This window comes from Grampus griseus (assembly GCF_964374135.1).
Source record: "Grampus griseus genome assembly, chromosome: 3".
Lineage (NCBI taxonomy): Eukaryota > Metazoa > Chordata > Mammalia > Artiodactyla > Delphinidae > Grampus > Grampus griseus.
The window spans coordinates 48,869,335-48,893,257 of record NC_139019.1 but is presented as its reverse complement, the minus strand read 5'-3'; the positions used below and the strand labels follow the sequence as shown (position 1 = coordinate 48,893,257).

Here is a 23,923-nt window from a genome sequence, read left to right as displayed (position 1 = left end):
ACTTGTGTCCAAGAATTCCACCCACAAAGTCTCTTCTTGATATTATATTTATTTTAGTGGCAAGATGATATTTATTTCTGGGTGAAAATGTAGCAAACTAATGAATATACCACATTTTTTAGAAAATTATAATCTTATATGATTAAACATGTAAAAAGAATTATTCACTAAGTTCCAAAAGAAGTGTATTCCCTGCTTTCAAAATGTTTAACATACCTAAAAGAATTAAAGACTACAAACCTATATACTAGGATTGCAGAAACGAAAGAGAGAAGAGCAGGCAGAAGGAGATGGGATTTGAACAGTCTTTAAGATAAATAGCATTTGGGGCAAAAAACTGAAAAGACGCCACTTCAGGGGACAGGGGCAATTTGAACAAAGTCCCAGAGGTGGAAGTAAACAAGACTTGTGTAGAGTAAAGGAAGGAACCACAGAGTCTTTAATTTTGGATTGAGATCTCTGGGATTACCACATTCAACATTCTGTTCTCGACAAAGAGAATGAAGCTCAGAAAGGTTCAAATTCCAAGATGACAGTCACTTCTGGGCAAAGTTAAGAATAGGAGTCAGTTTGTTCCTCAAAGTGTGGTTCCTGGACCGCAGTATCATTATCTGGAAGTGTGACAGAATCACACAATCTGACCCAGACTGATAAACTAAACCAGAACCTGCATTTTAACAAGATCACCAGGTGATTCATATGCACATTAAAGTTTGAGAAATACTGGTCTAGTTCAATTCTGTCCAAAAGAAATATAATGCAAGCCAAATATGCAATTTTAAATTTGTTAGTACCCACATTAAAATAAGTAAAAAGATACATGTGAAAATTTAATATTTTTATTTATTGCAATATATCCAAAATATTATCATTTCAACATGTAATTAATACATGGTTGATCAGTCTAGACTAAACAGCCTATAAGGGTTTAAGGACAAGCAAAGTGCACATGTGTCTCCCTACTAAAGGCTTTCTCTCCAACAGAGGCTCACTAGCTCTCTGAGGGCAGAATTGAAGCCCATCTTATTCACCACTGCCTCTACAGGACACAGCAAATTCCAGTGCTGAAAATATTTGATTGAATAAATGACTGAATAACTGAATGGATAGCTACTTAATGGTCAAAATTACTTTTAAAGTGTCTCCAGCTCTACAATTCTATGGCTCTAAATATTTATAAAATGATCCATATATAGATAGTTTTCTATTCATTTATTAAAGTAGTCAAGATATGTTAACTGATCTATGACTATATGCTAGGCATCCTGACAAGTACCACATCTACAGAAATAAATCACTAGAACTGCACGATTCAAAACAAGAAAAAAGTATCTTGGAATTTTTTTTAGGTGTCTAATTTTAAATGAAGAAAAATTTTAAAAATTATGAAAGACCCTTTCCCTTCCATTTTACTCATTCAGTACCTAAAATTAAAATAATTAGGCAAGTATTTAAATGTATATGCAACAAAAGAATTGGGCAAAAACCCTACTAAATGTCAGATAGATCTGTACTACTGAATTAGGCACCTCAATACAAGCCTAATGTGTGTCCAAATACTTTTTGCCATGGTGTCTCTGCAACTCCTTCTCCCCAAAGACTTGCAGTATGCTCTCTCCGTGTGATCCCAAGGCAGTCACCTTTGATAGATGTTACTTTGGTTAGGCTACTTCTGGCATCAGGCCTAGCCTCTATTAAGTCTCCAATTGGCTTCCTTTTGTATACAATTTCTTTCTAGAATTCAAGAGATCTCCATCTTCTGTTACCTCTGCATAAAATTTCCTCCTGCAAATCCCATTACTGGGCATACAGCTGGAGAAAACCATAATTCAAAAAGACACATGCACCCCAGTGTTCACTGCAGCACTATTTACAATAGCCAGGTCATGGAAGCAACCTAAATGCCCATCAACAGACAAATGGATAAAGAAGCTGTGGTACATACATACAATGGAATATTACTCAGCCATAAAAAGGAACGAAATGGGGTCATTTGTAGAGACGTGGATGGATCTAGAGACTGTCATACAGAGTGAAGTCAGTCAGAAAGAGAAAAACAAATATCGTATATTAACGCATATGTGTGGAATCTATAAAAATGGTACAGATGAATTGGTTTCCAAGGCAGAAATAGAGACACAGATGTAGAGAACAAACGTATGGACACCAAGGGGGGAAAGCGGGGGTGGGGGGCAAGGGGGTGGTGGTAGGATGAACTGGGAGACTGGGATTGACATGTATACACTAATATGTATAAAATAGATAATTAATAAGAACCTGCTGTATAAAAAATAAATTAAAAAAACAAAACAAAACAAAACTAAAAAACAAAAATTTCCTCCTGCAAACTAGCTTATGTAACATCAAATACTTCATACATGTCACAATTCACATTTGAAGTAAAATAACAAGAAACGATTTTGCTTATTTTTCAGTTATAAGATTCACAAGTCTTATTCCTTTCTACACTGGACACTATCAGCTAAGTCAGACTATGACTTTTTTAAAATTTTAAGCAATTTTCATGCTTTCTTGTCTTCATTAGAAAATCAATAAGATGAAATAAGTATATAACAAACACAGAGTTTTATACTTGCCTATTGTGAATGACTTGTAATTCTGGAAGAAGCTGGTTTTTAAACCACTGATCAAAATCAACACTGTCAAACAGCTCATAAGCCGCTAATCCAACAGCATTATACACTAAGAAGAAAAAATTTAATTTCAGATACTGGGCAAAATGCTAATTGTCCTTATGCAAGAAAATAAGCCTTAAGGACTACTTTGAAATATGTAATATGTTAATAGAGAGAAATCTACAATATGTTCATCTGGGAAATTATTTAAACAGACATTTTAGAAACATTATTTAAGTTACTTTATGTTTTTCTTAAATACTCAGTGCTTTCAAACAGAAAATTACATTCATTTAAAAATATTCAAGTCAAATTATAAAAACAACATCTGCTTCCAAATAGATGCAATATTTTATGCTATGGGGTCCCTAATTATCCTCTTTCCAGCCTCTTCTCTCACCACAACCCATTAAATTCCATGTTCCAATTAAACAAAAATACACCCAATTCAAAACTTAACTGGACTTGTTCCTCTTCCCTTCAAGTTTCTGTCCCTACTGCTCCTTCTGTCTGGAACCGCCCCCTCCCCCTTATTAACTCTCATTTATCCTGTGTTCGCACAGAACACTTCTTTAGGAGCCTTTCCCTGGGTACACCAAAACTACCTTGTAGTTTTCCACAGTACTACATAATTACCACCTATTGTAGCATTAATCAACTGATACTATGTTATAATCAACTGTCTGTTTACTTGGCTATCTCCACCACCAGGCAGCTCCTAAATTTAAGGTATCTTTGCATCCCAACTCTCCCAGCATAACACCTGCCACAAAAGAGACACATCATCTTCTGAAGAAATGTTTCTAAATCATTTTCGTTTAACATACCAGCATCTTTGATTAACAGTGCATTCATATCTTCCACGTTAGTGGGCCCTGAAAAAATAAGTATCAGCAAACGTAAATAAAACGAGTTTTTAAAAGATATTTAAATTCAATTTGTTAGTTTCTCAATTCATTAAGTACAATATATTTTGTGATATTACATGTAGGTGTAAAGAGAAAGTTTAAGTTTTGTTACCATCACCGTTAGAGAACACAGATACAACATGTAAAGCTATATTACAATTTTAAAAAATCATTATAACATATATGGAAAATGTTATGTCAAGCAGCGTTCTAGAAAAATGTATGCCAAATTGCTAACTATTGTATTGTACCCTGATTATAAGAGATAATTCTTAGAAAGAATAAAAAGATGAATCCCACAATAGAAAAAAAAAAAGAACAAGTATGGGCAATTCACACAAGAAGTTCTAAACATAAAAAATAAACCAGGTTATGACAATACATTAAAGGGTTAACAACAAAATGCAAAGTACAAACAGAAAAACGAGAGCCATTACATAATGTGAAAACTTCAGAATAAAAGCCGGCAGTCTCTGCACTACTCTCCAGAAAGGAGACTACCATGGTTAAGACAGGAAAAAATACAGTTTACTTAGTTAGTATATTTCTTTAGAATAGAAAGTTTTCTAGCAAGTTTATCAAAGCACCTTTCTGCTGCTAAATATGATTTCTTAAGCTCACTAGTCCAAATACTAGAGTTAAGTACAGCCCCAAATAAGCAAATCGCTCCAAAACTAGAAAGAAAATAACTAAACTGAAATTACTGAAAACCTTACCACCCCATAGAGCAGCTTACCACAGTGTAACCTAATTAGCTTACCCACTTTCCTACAGTGGTTCAAGAAAAACTGAAAATACAATTATTATTCAAATTATCCTTAAAAACGAACACAAAAAACTTGATTGATAGCTCATTTCTTCCCTTGGTTTATAACTTAAGCAGGAATACTCTATTAAATTTTTGAGAAAACAAAAGCCTAAAAAGTGAGCTACCCTTTATAATACTACAAACAAGATCAGGAATCTCCTTCTCTACAGGAGATTCTCTTGCTGTTATTTCCTTACATTACTACCTACTCAATACTTGAACCCTTATAATGTGACTACTGCCCAAACCAATCAAGTAACCTGTTTAAGACTCTAAAGTTCAGGATAGTCTTTGATAGCTTTCCCTTGCCCAGCAGTCAGTTAATTGCCAAAAGTCAATCAACAGTTACTGAGTGTGCTAGGCGCTGGGAACAAGGTGTGAACAACACAGATGTGTTCATGGCCTCCTCTCTGAAATTTATAGTATAGAAGAATAGTCAGTGATAAATCACTTTTTACAAATGAATCTATTTACAAAACAGAAGTAGAGTCACAGATGTAGAAAACAAACTTATGGTTACCAAGAGGGAAAGGGGGGTGGGGTAGGGATAAATTGGGAGATTAGGACTGACATACACACACAACTATACATAAAATAGCTAACTAATAAGAACCTACTGTGTAGCACAGGGAACTCTACTCAATACTCTAATGACCTATATGGGAATAGAATCCAGAAAAGAGTGGACATATGTATAACTGATTCACTTTGCTGTACAGCAGAAACTAACATACCATTGTAAATCAACTACTCTCTGATAATAAAAATAACTAAAAAAATGATAAATCACCTGACACTTAAAAAATTTAATTACTTGTGTACAAAGTACAATCATCAAGCGCTAAAAATTTCACTTCATCATTTTCTCTTAAATCCATTACCTTCTTTCCATTCCCACTGCCACTATTCTAAGGCTAATAACATTTATTATTTTAACTTCTTCTCCCACTACTTCCTACAGCATGCTCCAAATAGACTATTTCTCCAACCAATATACTTGACTGCTATTTTGTTTATGCTGCTAGTATGCTTACCACAGCAAAATCTAATTACCACATTCAAGGCCTATCTCATTTGTGAATTGCCCATCCTTGCTTTCTATCTTGAAGGCCACTCTTTCAGAAAAGCAAACATTCTGTCTTTTTCAAATTCATGTCTAGTATATGATCTAGGAAACACTGCACTGCACATAGTAGGCACTCAAAATATTTTACTGAACACTAATTAAAAGATAAATCAAAGTATCACAAAATATACCTCACCTTGAAGTGTTTGCATCATTTCTAAAAGTACAGGAGTAAGAGTCTGATTATATTCATGGAATATATCTATAAATAATACTTCAGTGCATGGCTGTTGGGGGAAAAAAATTTCTAATGAAAACAATGGTATACTGCATTGATTAATTCTACATTAAAGCAAAGAATACTCATTCTTAAAACTCTATGTTTCCAATTCTTGATGTTTTTTGAAAAAAAGTTTATTGCTGTTTTTTGTAAACACAGTCAGAAATAAAATCAAATTTAATAATTTAATTATTAACATGGAATGTTTATTTCACTATTTCAATCATTTGGCATTATGCATTCCAAAACGCCAAACTGTGAAGAGGAGAAATTTACATGTTTAATTAATAATTCTTTAAATCTAGAAAGCAATCTGGAGTCACATTCATTTACAGAATTATAAATGACTGTCCAGGAATTAATGTTAAAAACTGTATATTTTCTTGGCCATGACTTAAGTAACAACAGCAATTCATGAATTCAATTCACAAGAGTTGTTCTTCCTTTAACAGACACAAAAAGAAATCACAAATAAAAAGAATGATTCATTTTCATTCTTAAAAGTACTGAATCACTAGATGTTTCATAATATAAAGTATAATTAAATGTTGAAGGTATTGTGCTTTATGTTTAAAAAGGAATCTTACAGATATACAGACTGAAATATGTACAGATGAAATGACAGGTCATCTCAGATATTTACTTCAAAATAATCTAAGTGGTTTGTAAAAGAGTGCTTCTATGAAACAAGACTAGCCATGAGTTGATAACTGATAAAATAGGTTTCGAATACAGAAGAGTTCATGATATTATTCTATTTTTTAATATGTTTAACATTTTCCATAAGAGAAAGTTTTAAAAACTTAAAGCAACAAAATTTTTTAAAAAAACTTTTAAGTGGGATTCCCTGGTGGCGCAGTGGTTGAGAGTCCGCCTGCCGATGCAGGGGACATGGGTTCATGCCCGGTCCGGGAAGATCCCACATGCTGCGGAGCGGCTGGGCCCGTAAGCCATGGCTGCTGAGCCTGCGCATCCGGAGCCTGTGCTCCGCAATGGGAGAGGCCACAACAGTGAAAGGCCCACGTACCGCAAAAAACAAACAAACAAAAAAAAACTTTTAAGCACTAATATTTTCTATGGAAGCTTATGAAACTAAAAACTGTAACACACTTAGGAAAATAATGGCAAATTACGTAAATTATGTAAACACAACAAAAAGAATAGTTCAAAGACCACATTTGATAAATCTTCCTCAAATGTTGCCCTTATCAATAAATGTATATTTAAAAAGCATTCTATAACTAAAAGCAATGGGCTGGTCTCTGAGAATCATATTAGATAGTAAGAGAAATAATGTATCAAAAGGAGCTTTATAATTACTGAAATACTTAGGAGGAAAAAAATCATTCTAGCCAAAAAAAGGTAGCTTTCACTGCAAAAACATTTCCTACTTCTGCAATGACAGTTATTTCCCAATCAATTTGTAAAATGAAGAAAAATTCAGTTTGCAAAGCTCCAACTTAAACAAAAATTTCAGATCTAAGTTCATAATTTAATTAAGTACTTTCCTCTCAAATATGGACTCTTGCAATTATGAATAAATGTTCCCTGTCTGACTTAATGCTTGAAATCTTCAATAGAGTATCATTCTCTACTAAGAGTTATAGAAGCATTAAACTTTTCCCTATCAATTTTTCTTTCAATCAATACTCACCCTCAAACTGTATTTCCAAGAATCTCCTCCTGTTTCTTCCACTGCTGCAATTAAAAATATAACAAATGATGCTCTCCACAAATGCAATAATGATGTTTCCAAAATCTCAGTTTGGAAAACAAAGACTTTAAATAATATCAATATAATATAGCTGTGAACTGCTTTAAAATAACACTGAGAGCGCATGCTTGGGAACACAAGGCCTTACAAAGATTTCTTTACTATAACCTACAGATCGTATCTGTGTACATCATAGTCATCTATCAAGTGCTCATATCCATAAGGATTCTTACTTTCATTAAGAACTCTGTATGGAGGAAAGCTCAAAGTACTTGTCACTCCCAGAGTATGTGACATCACCTGATACACTATCATTACAATCCTGAGAATCATTTCATACAATAATGATGTTTTACAAGTTCAAATGATTAGTCATTTTCCATAAATTTCCTATATTTAAAGTAAAATACTTCAGGGACTTTTAAAACTCTAGGGATTCAGTGTTTCATCTTATAATATTATATTACTGCATTAAAAAAAGCAATAAGAAGCATAAGACTTTAAGAGAAAAACAAAATATGCATTATACAGTGTAGTGCTGTATTTTCTAAATGGATTAAAATATTTTTAAATGAAAAAGAGAAAGAAGATAAGTCTTACAAAAATGTTTAAGGTGTTCTAAAAATATTGGAAACACGTGTATAACTACACAAAGGCACCCAGCCAAAGGGATGAGTAGAGGTTAAAATCTAGCCTATGTCTGACCATGGCTGAAGCAATTCACACACGAACACTTTATTCACACACAGGTACTTTATCAGGTACACAAGTCCTTGATTTTCTGTAGCAAAGGACCTGATATTCTATCTAGTACTAAAATTCATATAGATAAAAAGAACTCCTATAAAAACATTTTAATCATCAAAAAATTAATTTTAAATTAAAACTTAAATAGGTAATCCATTCGGCAATTCAGAAATTTTCATCTCCAAACTTCGTTCTGAAGTAAAAATTTCTACAAATAAAAAATAATACAGAATGAACCACAAAGATAATAGAGAAAGACAGTTAATTTTATATTTTTGTTTTAAACTACAGGATATATTCATAACATCTAAAAAATTTTATGTTTTTGGAAAAAATTTTATATACTTGAACATGCATTCATTTTCTCCTTCTCAATTTGTACTAATGGCTAATAAAGAGAGAATGATAAGCTAACTTTTAAAAACCAAGATTCTCAGAAAAAAAGTACTACATTAAAATACAGTGTTATTATACCTGTCATTCAAACAAATGATATCTATTGATGGAAGGGGGAAAAGAACCATGCAAAGACTGAAAAACGGATACTTACTAAAGCCTTCTGGGTCTTCTTCCCACATTGTCAGTTCTTCTTCAGTTAACAGAAAATAATGAGAGACTAATCTTCTACATATCTCTGTCAAAGTGGGATATGTGAAGAATGCCATCTTAATCTTATGAGCTTCAAGAGTTTCAGGGCTGCTATCTAGAAAAATAAAATTTCCAAGTCAATTGTACAGACATTCTACCCAAGTTGGATTATGTAACTTAAATTAAAAAATACCTCCTATATAGTGGTGTATAAATTTTCATTTATATTATGGACAAATCTCAAAGATGCTCTTGCCTTTATTCATACCACACACACATCAGTCTTGCTTCGTCTTACCACTATAGCTTGTACATTTCCATGCTATATTATCACACCACATTGAAGTGAGTTACTTATGTATCTCTCTCTCTGTCCTACAAGACTTTCTCATTCATCTCGATATACATGTACATGAATGAATTCCAAATACAGTTTACCCTTGAACTTTGCGAGGCCATTTACACTCAGATATTTCAACAGTAAATACTACAGTACTACATGGTCCGTGGTTGGTTGAATCCTCAGATGCATAGGAACCGCAAATACAGATGGCCAACTATAAGTTATACTCAGATTAACCTCCTCATTGTTGGAGGGTCAACTGTAATACAACAAACAATTTAATCTGTCTAGAAGCAACATCACTTTATACAAGGTCAGAGAAAAGTTTTAATTGTACAAATAAATACAGCCTACAAATGAGCTGCAGTGGTTACCGGAGGGCTTCAACTGATCTTCTACTGTGTTGCAAAAGAAAGTTTACTAAATGCACTGTATGGTTTCTAAAAGCTGGCATTCACATATTAAAGGCTCAAATCCTTATCTCTATTTCATGTCCCAGCAATATTTTATTTTTCAGACTTAAATAAATGAATTTCAAAAAACTTACATAAAAATAGCAATTGCTTCATGCTTAGATTAAAATAAGGAAGTGAACAAAATAAAACTACCAGTAAAGCATTACCTTCAAAGTTTTTGGATGGCTTATAAGCATAATTTTTGACAATCATCTTAATAAGATTCATGCACTGGACAATGAATCGTTCAAATGTAACTCCTTCACCAACTTCTGTAAACACATAGCTTACAGAAAATTCCAGTGATCTCTGAATTAGAGGAGTAAATGAAAAGGGATGCTGATCCAAGAAGTCCAAAAGCTATAAAGAAATAAAAATTAAAATGTATCAAATTCACATAGGAAATATAATCATTCATAGGTATATCTCATAACTTTGGTAATAAACACTTAGCAAGTTTTGAACCTTGGTGGGAAGTCCATGTATATATGTATATGCAGTTTCACATGTAATAGACATGTAATATACTTCCTGGGATACATCATACAACAGTGGATTAAATCAGATTATATCTCATTACCTGAACTCTCTATTATTTCTAGTACAAGGTTCAAAATAAACTTACTTCATACTTAATTTGATATCAATGGGCAAATGTGATACAAAAAGTACAAGTATACAAAAGATAGGCTTTTAAAAAAGTAATAGATAAAGGCAAAGAATCAAAAAACTATCCTGCATCAACTGTATTTCAATGTATCAAACAGTTGATGAGACAGATTTCTTCCTTATAGAAGAATTCCAGCTAATAAATTCAAAAGGAATAATAGAGTTACATTGCCATCATTTTGTAACCCCTAATCAAACAACAGATCTAAGTTATGATCATCAATGGCTGCTAAATAAGGGAAAGGCTACTGAAGAACTTTACAATAGCTCACTCATCAATTTTAGACAACCAGACACTGTGCATTTCCTGATGTGATACAATAAGAAATACACAGCATCACCTGTAAAGTATTCTTGTCACTGCCATCCTCCTCCCAAAAAAAAAAAAGGCCTGAATGTGATCAAGCCTCTGTATCTAACTAGAAATTTATAATAAATATGGGAGTAGGAGGGGTATAGAGACAAAGAAATATGTTAAATAACACATCAGGATGTAGGCAGCCAAATCCACGACATGGAAAACTCTACAGGAAATGATCTGTTATCTCAACAAATAAGTAACAAGAAAGAAAGAAAAAAAAGACATAAAGAGAACCAACACTACTGAATCCTTATTCAAAAAAAAAAAAACTATAAAAAATTTATGAGAGAAATCTGAAAACTGACTAAATATTTAGATGATATTAAGAAGTCATTCCTACTTTTTAAATGTGATAATATTGTTAGATTATATGTTTTTTTTAAATCCTTCCTCACTTAAAGACACATATTCAAATATTTATAGATAATACTATGTGATATCTGGGCTTTGCTTTAAAACAAACAGAAAGGAAAGAGAAGCAGCATACAGGTAAAAACAGAATTGACCATGACCTTATTTTGATAATTGCTGAAGCTGAATGATAACCTCATGTGATTCAAAGTTACTCAGTTCTATTTGGAGGCATACTTTAAATGTTCCAATTTAAAAAGCCTTAATAAAGTCATAAGACCATAAATATGAATTTCATAAATTATATACTCACACTGTGTAGTCCCACTGCCTAACCACATCATTTTGTTTTACTTTGCTATGTGTTTTTTGTTTTTAACTTAAAGGATCTAAGTCAATTTTATCTGGATCTTGGATGAGGTGGGCTTTGCTGCTGAGGCTCTTTGGACCATGAGAGTTGGAAATGAAGACAGAAACTGAAAGTGAGTTGGAAATGAAGACAACTGAAACTGAAAGTAACTGCTACCCAACCACAAAAAATAAGAACAGCTCATTTCTACTCCTTTGCTCCACTGGCCCCATCAGGGAACAGACAACCTCAACCCTATTAATGATCCTTCAATGAAAAGGGGGAAATATGCTACAGATTTAGATATTGCCACCTATCTTCAAACACCTGTTTTAGGGCTATGCAGTCCTCCAACCAGGTCTTCCTCACTGCTATACCCAATTCTTTGTACGTTTCCCAACCTCCAAGACCAAAACTTTGTAAAAATTAATATTTTTTATAAAACTTAATTTCATCAGAAATACATACACACTGCCTAGTACAATGCACCCATATAATTATATTCAAAAGATATTTGATATTAATGATGATAATCTGTCATTATGAATATAATGATTTCCTAGTATTATCTACTGCGACATCTTAGCTGCTTTCTGCTGAACTGCATTGCTGTCTTCTTTATCTCTGCTTTTTCCAGTGGGTTTGAGAATAATGAGCCTTATGGGAATCAACTTCTCTAATATTTATTAGGACTGATTTTTTTTTTACATCCAGGTGACATACACTATGATATATGGTATATAAATTTAATTTTTATATGCATTCTAAAGACTTCAAGATACAAGGGTTTTGGGGTTTTTTAGCTTTCTTATACACAGTAAGAAAATAAGTTACCTTAACACTAAAGTGAAAGTGTATGCTTATTAAAAAATCATTTTCCTTCCTAAATTTGAGTATGTACATTTCATTTGAGAAAACATACTTAAGATAAAAAAAAAACTTACCACTTTAGTAAAAAGAATGATGGTCTTTTCCAGTCTATCTCTACATATATTATCTGTACCTATACTTCTACCTGTTAGAAATACATTTCAAATATTAGTAAAAAATTTATAATATTCTAGAAATTCACAACCAAGACAATGACAAAACTTTTTACAAAAATACTGCTCAGATTTATTTTTGCACATTTTGCATTATGTGCATTTTTGCACATTTTGCATCACTAGTGTGTATTCCCAACTCTAAACAAATAAACAATAAAAATTAAGTTTTTAAAAAGCAATACCAAGGCTTGTACTTGACACAGTAAACTTCAGTGCCATATTTCATAAAATTAATCCTAAAATACAAACTGAGCCCATTTCACAGTAAAAGGATAGCAATTTTATCCATAAAATCAGGAATCACAGTTTCAAAATCTAAACTAGTTATATCTGAAATACCTATCAAGCAACATAAGTAAAAACACAGAATTCAAAGATTAACATAATCATTATTTTTCCTATATCGTCTAACAATTTTCTTCTGATAATTTCCCTGGTATAATTAATTTCTGTACATTCAGAATAATGTCCATCAGCTCATTAACTATCTTGCTCCCTAATCATACTAATCATATTCTGTCTCAACAGTTATGTCATTCTCTTCTCCTGGAAAGACTTCTATTCTTCCTTCTTTTTCCCCCAGGGGGATGACCAGAGGAAAATGACCATTTTTAGGGAAAAAAAACTGTATTATATGAGCTGTCTTATTCATCTTTACATGCACAGTACCCAGAACAATACCTGGCAACACACTCAATAATGATTCTACTAAACCGAAAATGACTGACATAAAACAATCAGCAACTCCCTAAAAGTGAGTACACTAAGGTATCTTCTCAGGATAGTAAGTCTCCCAATACACTCACACATAAAAAACATACACGTATACAGGTTATACATACGTGTGTGCGCACGCATTCATGTGTATCCTGTGTATGTTATGTGTGTGTATCCTGAGCAAAGGTGCTTATAATCATAGGGAAGAGAAAAGGATAACAAACAGACCACCAGTATAATACAACACAAATGCAAATGCTAAATTCTTTCGTGTGGGAGAGTGGATCAGAAAGGGTCCTATAGGTAAGTCAGAAAGGTTAATAAACAAGGGATTTACAAAATGAATGTAACCATTTAAGAACATTTATATCAAACAGATACATAAAATGTACTAAAAGAAACAATCAATAAAAAGTCTTAAACAGCATTTGACATAGGGTCTACACTTATTATCTGCTAAACATACTACCGTTGTGGATGTCTGCATGGAACGAAGTAGTAGCAGCAGTAGAAATACAGAGGAAGGAATGGATACAAAATAATTTTATTTTTTAAAAAACATTTCCTCAATACTTAGGACAAGACAGGTATATGAAGACAAAGCTGAGCTTCCAATTTAATTTCAGATAATTAATTACCAAGATAACAAGATTTTAGCCACTCCAGATTTGCAAGTGCCAAGCGGAAGCTATTAATGAGTAAGGATTCTACAGTTAAAAACTACTATCATGGAAGTACTTACTGCACTCCAGAAATTGTTTTAGACGTTCAAATATTCCATGTAAAAAACCCTAGAAAAGAAAAAAAATTTTGAAGAGTCTCAATTTATTGTTATAATTTTACCTTACACTTTTTCAGGGAAACTAAAACATACTTATCACATCATATTAAAAAGTTAAAATTAGATAAAAATCATTCCATTATTATAAAATGTCTTCAGTCTTCCACAACAAAATAACTATTTCATCTCCTCAGTGTCTCATTTCAATAACCTAAATCATTTTGCAATAAATAAAAAATTATTTATTAAGCATTCTATTTCACTACATATTCTCTATTCTCCTTACTGTTTTATTTTTTTTATAGCCTTATAACCCCCTGACATACTGTTTATCATCTGTCTCCTCCCTCTAAAATGTAAGATCCTTAAGAGCCAAGAACTTTTCCTTGTTATTTTGCTCTATCCCAGAATCCAGGAATGGTATTTAGCAATAATAAGTACTCGTAATATGAATAAATGGTAGCAATTATTTATAGCAGAGTTCTCAATCTCAAGTATTAAAAACATTAGCCTTCAGATACCAGAAAAGGCAAGACTCACCATTTACCATATGGGTCCAATACACCTTTACCTTTTAATATATATTTTAAAATATTATGAAAATTTCACAGAAATAGGGCTTTCCTGGTGGCACAGTGGTTGAGAATCCGCCTGCCAATGCAGGGGAGACACGGGTTCGAGCCCTGGTCTGGGAGGATCCCACATGCCGCGGAGCAACTAAAGCCGTGTGCCACAACTACTGAGCCTGCGCTCTAGAGCCCGCGAGCCACAACTACTGAAGCCCACGCACCTAGAGCCTGTGCTACACTACAAGAGAAGCCACAACAATGAGAAGCCTGCACGCCGCAACGAAGTAGCCCCTGCTGCCACGACTAGAGAAAAGCCTGCGCACAGCAACAAAGACCCAACACAGCCAAAAATAAAATAAATTAAATTAATTTAAAAAACTTTACAGAAATAAATATAAAGGAATAGTGAAAAACAACTTTATTAAAAATTTTTAAGAATTTAATTATCACAGACTTCTTTGTATCAATAAATTCTGGTGTATAAACATCATAAAAGATGTCACGTGTCCTGCTAGCAAATGAGATGGTCCAGGTTTTTGTCACAAAATACTACACAATGAAGGCCTTCCTGATGAATGACTAACTAGAACAGAATGCTCTATTTCTTCTTTGAAATATAGAAATATATTGTTCACTCATCAATTCCTGAACCTGAGACAATTCAACTAGGATATCATCACCTGAAGACACAAAGGCTGGGATTTCACTTAGACAATTTCACTATCATCACTAGGGTCTAGAGTGCTGCTACTGGTCTCTCTGAGAGCATCCATCTTCAGATTCATGTAAAAATTATAAAACATTTTCCTGTTAATTTTCTTTTCTCAGCCATTTCGAGCAGGAAATGAAAAATCCTGAACTCTCGACTGTGTTAAATGAAAGCTAATAGTAAAGAGATAGTGTTTGTGGTCTTTTACACCTTCCTAAAAGACGATGCAATACAGTAGACAACACTGTAAGAAAACTTCAGGACAACAACAAATTTCACTATTGCCTCATCCTCTGGCAATCTCATCATTCTTTCATTTTCATACTATTTCAATCTTTTTAAGCACAGTTGAGAATAAGTAATGATAATTAACAATAAAATAATTCCTAGGATGATGAAACAGCAGAATGTTTCAAAACAGGAAAAATAAAATCACCGAGATCCCATATGTATGTTAAATTTATACAGGGGTTCAATGGTCCCATATAGTAGCTACAAGATAGAAGGAATTTTATTCTATTTTCTTTTAAATATAATTTGTGTACCAGTCAGGGTTCTCTAAAGAGAGGAGAAAATTATAAAGGCCATCAATTTTAAGCGCATCAAGAGGATCAGGAACTTACAGAACTGGACCATCGACTAATCTGCAATCCAAATCAACTAATTCACTTGACTATTGTTATGTAATAATAAAGTAAGAACCCCTTAAAATTATCATTAAATGGTCATTTACAGAGCATTTTAATTAGGTGCTGAACTCATTACAAAAATCATTATCTCCCTTAATCCTCACAACATCCAATGGGATATGTACTATTATTTCATCTCGTATTACAAAAAAGGAAACTCAGTATCAAGGAAGGTAAGTAAATAGTCTGAGGTCATGTTATCAGGAAAAGGCCAAGCCAAGATTCAAATCCAAATTTATCTGCCTCCAGAAACCCAGATCTCATGACTATCATATAGTGCTTCTTAAGCATCTTTTAAATTCCATGTTATTTTAAAGATCTTTATGTTATTTGAAAAGTTGCCCATAATTTGTTAAAATTCTATTCTCTTTACAACTAGTCAATATACATTAAATGCCACAACACAGCATTTATAACTGAGTAAAGGCTGACGTACAATTTCTGAGACAGAAGAAAGACTCTCAAGGAAAAGCCAAAGGCTCACAAAATAGGGATAGTATTCACTGAAAACTATTATTCTAGTTTACAGAAATATGATTCAAATCAATTCATTTTCACTAAAAAAACCCTGACATATTCAGTATTTTAGTTAATGTTATGGTACTCAGAATAATATTACATAACAAGATAATCACTGAGTCTTCTGACATGTTTCTACCATATCATATAGTCATTCATTTAACAAATAACTACTGAACATTTTTATACTGCAGAGATTGTTCCAAGCTCTGGAGTGAACAGTGAATGAAACAAAGTCTCTGCAGTCATGAAACTTACACTCTAGTGAGGGAAATGAGGGGGAGTTGTCAAACTGGTTTCTGGAAAATGTTCTTTGACAGCATGGCAATAAATATAGATATTTAAATGTATCAGTATTTAAAACTGGGATTGTTTTTGATATATCGTCAGGCAATTTGGTAATATATATCAATATCATCAGTGTGCATACACTTTAACCCAACATTTCCATTTCTAAGAATTTATCCTAGAAGATCACTTAGAAAAGTACACAATGACATATGCATCCAAATGTTCATTCCAATACCATTTATCAACAATTAAAAACTGGAAACAACCTACATGTCATCAACAGATAATTGGGCAAGTAAATTATAGAAAACCTATGATTAATTTTATCATTTTTAAAAAAATTTGTACACGACAGCAATCATATGGATTTACTATACAATCATTAAAAACATGACATATAACAATATTACTGACATGAGAAAAATATCCCTAATACACTGAGTTTAAGAAAAAGCCAAGTGGACTTCCATGGTGGCACAGTGGTTAAGAATCCACTTGCCTATGCAGGGGACACAGGTTCTAGCCCTGGTCCGGGAAGATCCCACATGCCACGGAGTAACTAAGCCTGTGTGCCACAACTACTAAGCCTGCGCTCTAGAGCCCACGAGCCACAGCTACTGAAGCCCGCGCACCTAGAGCCCGTGCTCCGCAACAAGAGAAGCCACCACAATGAGAAGCCCACATACCGCAACTAAGAATAGCCCCCACTCACCACAACTAAAGAAAGACCTTGCGCAGCAACAAAGACCCAACACAGCCAAAAATAAATAAATAGATGAAGGGAGGGAGGGAGGGAGGGAGGGAGGAAGGAAGGAAGGAAGGAAGGAAGGAAGGAAGGAAGGAAGGAAGGAAGGAAGGAAGGAAGGAAGACGGACCCAAGTAAGGAAACAGCTTGTAGGTCTCATTCATATAAAATTGAGGAAGAAAGTATATCTGAAAGAATATGCATAAGATGTCTTAAAGGATAATTAACAAATGTTAGCAATATCTCTGATAGTAAGTTTTTAAATGATTTATTTCCTGTTTCCTTTTCTGAGTTTTTTAACCTTTAAAAAAATAAGCATATAATGCTTTTATAGAAAAAAATCATCTTTACATTATAATGATGTATATTAGCAGTTTCTGAACTCTTTTAACAATAGAACCATTATTTCAATCATAATCTTATGGAAATACAAAATATAGTAAAGATTTAAAACAAAACTGTGACTCCGGTCAAATCTAGGACAGACCCAAAGACCCAATTAAATATACTCTTTCCACAATTCCTATGCAGCCCCCAAGACAATCCAGAGAGTAACATCTTAGCTGACCTAAACTCACTGTGAAAACTAATATAGATCTGAGCAAGTATAATACAATTCCATTTTGTTAAGGAATAAAATTTATGCAGCTATATATTTCTGCACATAGAAAATGTAGATGACGTGATACCAAAAATGAATATATTTCACAACTTGTTGGGCTTATCAATGGAATTTTCCCCTCTTATATACATAACTTTTAATTGAATGCAAAGAGCATAAATGTTATGATTCAAGGGGAAAAAAACACATTTTAAGAACATAAAAACAGACAAAGGAAAATACCAAGGATATAAATCAATCTACACTGACCCTGGTAATATTATCATAGCACTCAAATTCATAAGAGTTCACTTGAATTCAAAGTAACACTCTCAATGCACCACGGCATCTTGAGAACCATCCTAGTTCTACTTCCTCTCCTTCACATAATATTTCTGCTTTAACATAGTTTCTGTATGTCTAAAAACAGACCACAAGTCTAAAAGTGTAGTATAATATATACAGAATAGTAAAAAACTAGGTGGTCATTTAATAAAAAACTTTTAAATGAATGCCAAGTAAAAAGAATAAACTTTGTAACATTCAGGAAAATACCAAGCACTTTTCCGAAGTTAAAAAAATTAAATGATTTCTTTCACTTACCATCACCTCCATATTCTTATGAGGTTCCACGAATCCATTAACAGTTAACTTACGCAGCACTGAAAAGTAAAATCAAGCTTTACTTACATCTTTTTTTTTCATATTTTTTCCTATTAAAATCATAATCATAATAGACTCAGAATCACAAAGCCTCATCAAGCCTGGAGGTTAATCTAGCTTAATCCTTTCATTTAATAAAGAAAGGTAACTTCTGGTCACTGGTTGGTTATGAAGTGGGAAAGATGGAACTAAACCCCAGTTATTGTGACTAAGAAGCAACGCTCTTCTCACTTATCGTAACTACTCATGTTTTTTAAAACCATACTGCAAAATTTAGTTCAATTTACATAACTGTTAGCACTTCTCACTTGCAATAACACCTACAGGCTAAGTTGAGAAGGTTACCTCTATTCCATAAACTTGAAACTATGACTCAACAGTGACCGAAAAGGTTTATTCAGTTTCAGGCTACATTAATGAAAATATAGTACCTGCAAAAAGGGATAAAAAGATTAAACTCTATTTCCAAATCTGGAATAAACTACAGTGCTCAATTGCGAGCATCACATTTTACAAGTAAACCAATGTACACAGGGAGACAAGCAGGATTAACAGATTTGAGGTCAGATCTAGACTTAAATCGTAGCTCCAATGTCTAAAACTGTATTATTTTGGGCAACTTTTCTGACCTCACATTCCTCATCTATAAAATGTGGTTATAAGTCCTACTGCATAGGGTTATTAAAGAATTCAATAGTACAATATATGTAAAACACTTAGCAGAATTCAGTAACAACAAGCATGATAGCAGCATAAGACTACCACCTTATATTATCAAATTTAAAGTCACTTCACTTTAAGAAAACAACTTTATAGACAGCATTGCTTTCTATATAACTAAAGACTTAGTGTTCATGAGGTGAAGTCTAAGGGCAGTGTAACCCACATACCTACAGTCAATTAACCTTCAATAAAGGAGGCAAGAATATACGATGGAGAAAAGACAGTCTCTTTAGCAAGTGATGTCAGGAAAGCTGGACAGCCGCGTGTAAGTCAATGAAGTTAGAACATTTCCTCACACCATACAGAGAAATAAACTCAAAATGACTTAAAGAGTTAAATATAAGACATGAACCATAAAACTCCTAGAAGAGAACATAGGCAAAACATTCTCTGACATAAAGCGTACCAATGTTTTCTTAGGTCAGCCTCCCAAGGCAAAAGAAATAAAAGCAAAAATAAACAAATGGGACCTAATCAAACTTAACAGTTTTTGCACAGCAAAGGAAACCGTAAACAAAATGAAAAGACAACCTACAGACTGGGAGAAAATGTTTGCAAATGATGCAACCAACCAGGGCTTAATTTCCAAAATATACTAACAGCTCATATGACTCAATAACAAAAAACAAACAACCCAATCAAAAAATGGGCAGAAGACCTAAATAGACAGTTATCCAAAGAAGACATACAGATGGCCAATAGGCACATGAGAAGGTGCTCAACATCGCTAATTATTAGAGAAATGCAAATCAAAACTACAATGAGGTACACCACCTCACACTGGTCAAAATGGCCATCATTAAAAAGTCTACAGGGACTTCCTTGGTGGCACAGTGGTTAAGAATCCGCCTGCCGATGCAGGGGACACAGGTTCGATCCCTGGTCCGGAAAGATCCCACATGCCGCAGAGCAACTAAGCCTGTGTGCCACAACTACTGAGACTGCACTCTAGAGCCTGTGAGCCACAACTACAGAGCCTGTGAGCCACAACTACAGAGCCTGTGAGCCACAACTACTGAGCCTGGGTGCCACAACTACTGAAGCCCATGCACCACAACGAAAAGCCACTGCAATGAGAAGCCCGCGCACAGCAACAAAGAGTAGCCCCCACTTGCTGCAACTAGAGAAAGCCCGTGTGTAGCAACAAAGACCCAACACAGCCATAAATAAATAAATAATTTTTTTGAAAAAAGTCTACAAGTAATAAATGCTGGAGTGGGTGTGAAGAAGAGGGAACCCCCCTACGCTTTTGGTGAGAACGTAAATTGGTACAGCCACTAAGGAGAACTGTATGGAGGTTCCTTAAAAAACTAGAGTTGCCATATGATCCAGCAATCCCCTTCCTGGGCATATATGTGGAGAAAACCATAATTCGAAAAGATACATACACCCCAATGTTCAGAGCAGCACTATTTACAATAGCCAAGACATGGAAACAACCTAAATGTCCATCGAGAGATGAATGGATAAAGAAGATGTGGCATATACACACAACAGAATACTACTCAACCATAAAAAAGGATGAAATAATGTCATTTGCAGCAACACGGATGGACCTAGAGATTATCATACTAAGTGAAGTCAGAAAGAGAAAGACAAATACCATATGATATCACTTACATGTGGAATCTAAAATATGACCCAAATGAACTTATTTACAAAACAGAAACAGACCCACAGACATAGAAAACAAACTTATACTTACCAAAAGGGAAGGGGGTCGGGGAGGGATGAATTAGGAATTGAGATTAGCAGAAACATACTATCAGTACTATATACAAAACAGATGAATAACAAAGTCCTACTATATATATAGCACAGGGAACTATATTCAACATCCTGTAATAAACCATAATGGCAAAGAGTATGAAAAAAAATGTGTGTATATGTGTGTGTGTGTGTGTGTGTAAGTGAATCACTTTTCTGAATCATCAGAAATTAATACAACATTGTAAATCAATTAAACTTCAATAAAAAATTAATAAAGTCAGTGTATTAAAATTAGGCTTAGAATGCAAATGTCTAAAGACCTTCAGTTTCATACTCTCAATTATATACAACTCAAGTTACTGCACCATAATAGGAGAAAATAGGGCTCAAGCTGAATCCCTTACCCTGGACAAGATCTTTCCCACCACAGGACCTTGGTCTACACTATCTGGGACAGTGCTTTCTTTCTCCCTTTATCACCTAGTTAACTTCCATTTATACTTTATGATTTTAGTTCAAACATCAGTTTCTCAGGGAAGTCTTTTCTGACCTTATTATCAATCATCATAACATTGTAAGGCCCCCCGTCACAGATGTCATTTTACATGTACTTGTATGACCATTTTATTATATCTGTCTCCCCAGAACCAAGCACCTACCTATAAATATGATGAATGAAGTAATGAACATATGCCTGTCTAAAGGATACTAAATGCACACAGGTATAAATGCAAAGATTACATGTGACAAAAGCTCTAGTCCTAAGTATTTAAGTCATAAAAGCAAAGAAATTTACAGCTTGACAGAGCAAGTATTTTAAAGAAAAATGCTATGAGATTTTTCCACGTCAGGATGCCTTAGAAATGCTAATGTGTATCTAAGACCTTGAGATGCTGTGATATCGAAAAGCCTAAAGCAGGTTAATGTAGAGTAGAACAGCATCATTTGGGTCAGGAGTTAGGCTTTGAAGTCAGTGAGACAAAAAGACTCTACAATCAAAAGGATTCATGAAAATTCCTTAATCATTAAATACAGTACTTACACAACGCTTTATGTATCTAATCTTGTATCAGTTTCTCTAATTCTTTCTGTGTAAACATTTCTAAGGCCTTTTAATGTCTTCCTCAAGAATGTTGGCAAAACCATCTCCATTCACTTGTAAAACCACCTGTACAATGGATTGGATTCTACATGTCAACAGTCCTTTAAAATAATTTGTCCACAAGGTTCCCCAAAATGTGTTGACAGTTTGGGGTTTGTGCATCCACTATCTTATCGATGTAAGTGATGCACTGGAGTAGTGCCATTGTAAGGTGCTAAGGTGAGTATGATAAAAGGGTTTACAAATAAAACAGAGAATGCAAAATGAGCTGCAGTAAGAAAGAAATAAAGGTTGCTTGAGCTCAAACTAAGAAACACAAGATAAAAGAGCCTCAGCAACCAGAACAGAAGGAAGACAAAGAAAATAAAATGATGGTGAATGTTTTAGAAAGGAAATGAACCTCGGAATACATGCATCAAGATAAGCTCAGCTCAGGGAAGGTGACAGAGATTTATGCTAAGGGAATGCCTATAAACAAAGCATAGGAAAACACAGGCCAAGATAGCACCCCAACAAGCACCTTCTAAAATCCAAGTGAGCCTAAGGTACAAACAAGAAAGATGAGTTCTCAGGGAAAAGAGAGCTGGGAGATAGAGCTCAACTAATAAGCCTTGGGGACAGAAGTTTAGGAAAGTCGGCATGACAATAATAATGGTAGCAGCCCAGAATGAGAAATGAAGCAAAAAAGAAGTGCAAGTATTTGAAAGGTATGCATTCAGAGCCATGAAACTCCAGTAATGTGAATATAACTTCAAGCTATCCATCTGAACTATGTGTGCTCTCATCAATTAGCGTAGAGGAAGAGCTATTCTTACAAAAGAAAAGCAAACTACAAGAGCCCTTGTCTCTGAGGGAACTATTAGCGCCTTATTCTTCCACCAGTGCAACTGGAAACAGCAAGTCCATACAGATAAACTATTCGGCCACTATTCTGAGGTATGTTGTTTCAAAAATAAGCATGTCAAGTTTAATAGTACCTTTCAATGACAGTAGAGTTCGTTCTAGTGAACTTAGAACTGCAGCTTCATTGCCAGAAGAAACTTGTTGAAGGAATGTGTCTGTGTGGTGATTCCACAGAGAGCAGGCAAAACTATAAATTCCAGAAGCTAACTGCAAAGATATCAACAAATTTGGTCACAATATTATTACAGATTTCAGTAATCAATTAGACCTACGTAGTAATACGTTTTGGTTTTAAAACTGAGCACACATTTTCAATTCTTGACTAAAATAGTCAAGAATCACTTACAGCAACATTTTAAACTTTTTTTAGTCACAATGCACAGCAGTAAGTATAGTTTACATTGGCTGCTGCTAAGAACACACACACACATGCCCCCCCCAAATATTAGTTTCTTGAAACACTGCTTAGCCTAATGCCTGCATTGCAGTCTGATATTTCCTATTTTTACTTTTTTTTCTTCCACTAATAGTTGTAACACTCAGCTTTAAAAACAGAACTGTCACTGAGTTTATCAGATAAATCAGTATACTAAGAATACAAAGGAGTTAAATTTCTGTGTTCTGCCAATTCTACCCATATGGTCTTGGGTATTTAAAGCCAAGAACATAACAAACCACATCACTTGTCAGGCCGCTTGCCTAATATGTACCAGTATTTAAAAACCTGACTCACACTAAGAACCACCTTCCAGTGGTATCTTCATTTTTTTTCCAGAAGGTCTAAGAGCAAACCACCTGAGCCTACATGGCAATCTTCTTCAAATAAAATTATACATAAGTGCATATGACTAGTTATCATTAGTACACTTCAGAATGATTT

At 34.0% G+C, this 23,923-nt stretch overlaps 1 protein-coding gene across 1 annotated transcript in view; it reads right to left on the bottom strand.

Moving 5' to 3' along the window:
• IPO11 (importin 11) overlaps positions 1–23,923 on the bottom strand; it is a 214,859-nt gene that overhangs the window by 132,285 nt on the left and 58,651 nt on the right. Inside the window, exons 6-15 of the mRNA XM_082651230.1 lie at positions 23,118–23,250; positions 18,546–18,604; positions 13,781–13,829; positions 12,220–12,290; positions 9,713–9,905; positions 8,710–8,862; positions 7,353–7,396; positions 5,615–5,705; positions 3,464–3,511; positions 2,598–2,703 (exon numbers count right to left, since the gene is read on the bottom strand). Coding sequence (XP_082507356.1) covers positions 2,598–2,703; positions 3,464–3,511; positions 5,615–5,705; positions 7,353–7,396; positions 8,710–8,862; positions 9,713–9,905; positions 12,220–12,290; positions 13,781–13,829; positions 18,546–18,604; positions 23,118–23,250 — 947 coding nt within the window. The remainder of the gene's footprint in view (positions 1–2,597; positions 2,704–3,463; positions 3,512–5,614; positions 5,706–7,352; positions 7,397–8,709; positions 8,863–9,712; positions 9,906–12,219; positions 12,291–13,780; positions 13,830–18,545; positions 18,605–23,117; positions 23,251–23,923) is intronic.